This window comes from Conger conger, chromosome 17 (assembly GCF_963514075.1).
Source record: "Conger conger chromosome 17, fConCon1.1, whole genome shotgun sequence".
Classification (NCBI taxonomy): Eukaryota; Metazoa; Chordata; class Actinopteri; order Anguilliformes; family Congridae; genus Conger; species Conger conger.
In genome coordinates, this window is record NC_083776.1 from 2,115,213 (window position 1) to 2,120,212 (window position 5,000).

Consider the following 5,000-nt stretch of genomic DNA (forward strand, 5'->3'; position numbering starts at 1 on the left):
TTTTCTTGATTTGACTCCGTACTCCACAGTTTCAGCTTTATGATCGTACTATTCACATGTGGTTAAAGTACAGAATCTCTGATTTTATTAACCCTCTCACTCCCAAGCCCAACATGAAGTGGCTCTTTCCAAACCCCAAGGGGATTTAAAAGGCTTTGGTTGAGAAATTTGAGAAAAAATTGTGCTCATTGTACATCTCAGTGTCTCAGGCACTGTAGTCTGGTCTAGTTCTTCTAGTCACGTCACAGAAATCAAAGTATTTCTGGCATAAAATAACATCTCATTATAGTTCAGATTATATGTATGATGGTATTTAATCATAATTTCAAGTGTGATGGAATAATTGGACACATGCTGAGCATTTCATATATAGATAGAGTTGTTGCTGAGAGACTCGAGTCTCTGGTGACAAAGAACGAATATGTTTTAATGCAGAATATGCAGACATTTTCTGACATGACAGTTTCTGACATTACAGTCAAATTATAACATGCAGCAAAAAATTTTGAAACTGAAGAAAATAAAGAGATTATCTGATTATGATACTGATAATGATTCCTTTAATAATATGAGCAGTATAAAGCTGAGATGGAGGGAAGAGTATGCTTATATATGTGAATGGGAGAGTGTCTGCGTGAATATGTGCTTGTGTGCACGTGTGTGTGTATGCGTGTGTGTGTGTGTGTTTGTGTGTGCATGTGTGTGTGTGTGTGTGTGTGTGCGTGTGCTCTTGTGTGCAAGATTCAGCAGTTTGAGGAGATGACTATCTTATTGAATAGGTATCAGGGTGTAACGTGATTAGGTTAGCACTAAACATGGATCACTGCACTCACACACACATGCACACGCACGCACACACACATGCACACACACATACACACACACACCTTCACACTCACACACACACACACACACACACTATTGCTACTCAGGGCTGATTCAGGTGGAAAAGCTGCTGAGGCAGGCAGTAAACTCATCCTCTCAGTGCCGACTGCTAACATCTCATTCACCTGCTCAAATTCACCCTGTTTTTATGCACATTTACCCCACACACCCAGGTGTAGTAATAATAATGATAATAGTAATTTCTTGCATTGATATAGTGCTTTTCTCACTCTCAAAGCGCTTTGCAGTGATGAGGGGGAAACTCACCTCAACCACCACCAATGTGCAGCACCCACCTGGGTGATGCAACGGCAGCCATTTTGTGCCAGAATGCTCACCACACACCAGCTGAGGTGGAGAGGGAAAAAACAGTTATATCGCCAGGGGACTGTTAGGCAGCAGATTAAAATAGCCAAAAAGACTGCATCTCCTACAGCACAGTGTCCCCATCACTGCGGTGGGGCATTGGGGCTTATTTGACCAGAGAGAGGATTGCCCCCTCCTGGTCCACCAACACCACTTCCAGCAGCAGCTTAGTTTCATCCCATCCTAGTACTAACCCACACCTGTTTAGCTTCAGCCATTTACTAACCAAGCCCACACCTGCTTAGCTTCAGCCATTCACTAACCAAGCCCACACCAGCTTAGCTTCAGCCATTTACTAACCAAGCCCACACCTGCTTAGCTTCAGCCATTCACTAACCAAGCCCACACCTGCTTAGCTTCAGCCATTCACTAACCAAGCCCACACCTGCTTAGTTTCAGCCATTTGGCAGGAGCAGGGTACGTGATGGTATGGCTGCTGACACCTATGTGCTACATTTACCCCATACACACACACACACACACCTATGTGCTACATTTACCACACGCACACACACACACACACACCTGTGTACTGCATTCACCACGCACTCACACACACACACACACACACCTGTGTACTGCATTCACCACACGCACACACACACACACACACACACACACCTGTGTACTGCATTCACCACACACATACACACACACACCTGTGTACTACATTCACCAGGCACACACACACCTATGTACTACATTTACCACACACACACACATGCACCTGTGTACTACATTTACCCCACACACACCTACCTGTGTACCACAATTCACTCCATTTGAAAGCACTGTGTTCTTCAGCGGGATAACAGTCCTGCCTCCCCCCTCCCCAGCTGGGCGAGTGGGTGTTCCTGCTGTCCGGGACCGGGCTGGCTCCGGGGCCCATGGAGCCCCTGTCCGTGGCCAGCAGAGTGGGGTCCCACGCCTCCCTCATCCTCCCTTTCAGGAACCCCCTGGAGGACGACGCGGTGCTCCACATCTTCCTCACAGGTAACGCAGTCCTCTCATTAAATTACGTTACATGTGACGTACAGTTGATTAGACTAAGCAGGAGACAATCCTCCCCTCGAGCAATGCAGGGTTAAGGGCCTTGCTCAGGGGCCCAGCGGCTGTGCGGATCGTATTGGGGCTCCACCAGGGATCGAACCACCGACCTTGCGGGTCCCAGTCATTTACCTTAAGCACTACACTACAGCCGCACTGATTGCTCTCACCTCACACAGGTTAAAGACTTATGACACACCCAGGCAGGCTAAACCTGAAGTTAACCTGCAACACTGTTAGCAGTTAAAACCACCCACATGACACAGGTATTACTAACCTGATACAAGGTATGTTTTCCACACGGGTAACAGTGCCTTAGCAGAGTTTAGCCATTAGATTGGATGCCTGGCAAGCAGCAGCTGCCAGTGGTGGGGGGCAGGGGGGGCGGGGGGGGGGCCCACCTCGGGGGTAGGTGAGGGGGGTGGGGGGGTTGGGGAGTCACTGGGGGGGAAAAAAAGAAAATAATTTAAGCCACTGGCCCAGGTAGCACATTCCCTGTCACAGGACTTCCTCTGACGGAAGAGTGGAGTTTGAATCAGACGTAGAGTTATGGGTCCAGGTCGCCCATAAGTCCTCCCTCCCTGCATTAGCATTAGCGGTCATTAAAGAGCAGCGAGCACTAACTCAGCCTCCCTTCCTCTTTGCCTCTCCGGACTCCCATGATGCTTTGAGGCGCGTGCATGGAAACCCGCCAAATCACTCTGAATGTCTGTGTTCGACAGCTCTGTGACTGCCACTCTATTCGACTCTGTCAGAGGATGTTATTCAGATGCACAGTACTGAAGCTCCTCTATCACACACCCCACCCCACATTCTCCAGACCTAAAGTCTTCACCCCCCTCCCGGAGGGTTGGTATGTACTATATGAACAGGAAGTGGAGATAAAGAGATTCTAGGGACAGAAATACATCCTCAATATCCTACAGTTTTGCTGCATTTGAAACTCAGACATACAGATGCATCTGCGCTTTGGATTTGCTCATAACTGTGAAAGAGAGAATATGAATCCTTAACTGATTGGAATAACTACTTGCGAACTGTGGCCTTATATTTTTTAAATAGGGTACTGTACTTTTGTAGCTATAGACCATTGTTTAATTCAGTAATCAAACAGGGGTAATCAGGATGTTATTAGAGCTTTTTTTCTGCCTTTGGCTTCATTTGGCTCCTTCACAATATACACTCAGTGAGCAATTTATTAGGTAGACCTGTACAACAGCTTGTTAATGCAAATATTTAATCAGCCAATCACGTGGCAGCAACTAAATGCGTAAAAGCATGCAGACAAGGTCAAGAGATTCAGCTGTTGTTCAGACAAAATTGGGTCTGAAAATCAGAATGTGGAAGAAATGTGATCTGAGTGACTTTGACCTTTGAATGATTTTGCAAAAATCATGTGGGCAAAATCATTTTGTAAATGGTCAGAGAAGGGCCAGACTGGTCGAAGGAGACAGTAACGCAAATAACCACACATTACAACAGTGGTATGCAGAAGTGCATCTCTGAACACACAACGCATCATAAATCTAAGTGGATAGGCTACAGCAGTAGAAGTCTAAAAAATAAGTCTAATAAATGCCTAATAAAGTGCTCACTGATTACATTGTTAATTTCCCACAAGGCACTATTCACCAAGAGTGCCAAATCATCCCACTTTGACTAATTTTGAGAGTTCTTATTATGATGAAGTGTAATTGCATATGGCACCATTTTTGGGTAACCAGGCAGTTTGAGGGCTATAGGTTGTTCTGTATTTGGAACGCGGTGACATAAATTCTTTCTGGACGGTTTAAGGGCATACTGACACACATTGTAAGGGACAAACGCTCGCTGCCCGAGATGAAGACAGAACACAAGGCAGGTGGCATCGAGAGAGATGACGATTGCTCGTGTAAGGAGCAGAGGTTGTGGAGCGAGATTGTGCGTGACAGGATAGTATAAGCGAGTCTATATCCGAGGGTTTCAAGGGACAGCTCCGTATCTTAAATTGTGTTCAGTTTTGGCTGGCAGCCATTTTATGCAGCGCATGTTTGGGAAGGATGAGGGAGGCGAGAGGGAGCTTATTTTCGTGGGGTGGAAGGGGTGGGCTCCCCTGGTCCCCCAGAAATCAGAAAACCGGTATGAGTGAGAGCCTTTTGACACATTCGACGTGATCTTGTCTCCCAGCAGATTTACCGGTGGAGAGTGTGAGAACGCACGGAAGAACTGTACGTGTGGGTTTCAGCTTCGATATTATTGACAGACAGAGTCAGATAGTGAGTCAAATGACCCCCATCAGGAGGAGCAGTCTTTTGTCTGTAGTCAGTTCTGCTAAACCCTTTGTACTGGATTAGTTTCAGTCCACAGTTTTTGTTGAACGGGAAATTATTGCATATGTGGCTCCGGCAGATTGACTTATCATTCCGCTTCAGGTCAGTGGTCCATTTATCTGCTGGCAGGGACTTCAGTGGGCTGGTTAATTGGATGGGTTTATTGTAGATCTCTCAGACCAGATGTTTCTGCTCTGATATGTTTCAGCTGCTTCTTTAATAAGCAGTGTGGGGAACATGTAGAGAACGTGTCAGCCTGTGAACAGTCAGTGTGGCTTGAAAGCATGTGCCCCACCCACTGATGATAGCACAGTTTTCAGAGCTAGTAGAATAGGTACGGTATATATCACATGGGCTTCAGGGCTGGTTGGTAGGGTATATATGGGTACATAT

The 5,000-nt window shown here is 46.3% G+C and overlaps 1 protein-coding gene across 1 annotated transcript in view; it reads left to right on the top strand.

Moving 5' to 3' along the window:
• Window positions 1-5,000, top strand: part of LOC133116858 (cilia- and flagella-associated protein 47-like) — a 103,089-nt gene that overhangs the window by 83,545 nt on the left and 14,544 nt on the right. The window contains 1 exon segment of the mRNA XM_061226854.1: window positions 2,088-2,244. Within this exon segment, the coding sequence (XP_061082838.1) occupies window positions 2,088-2,244 (157 nt within the window).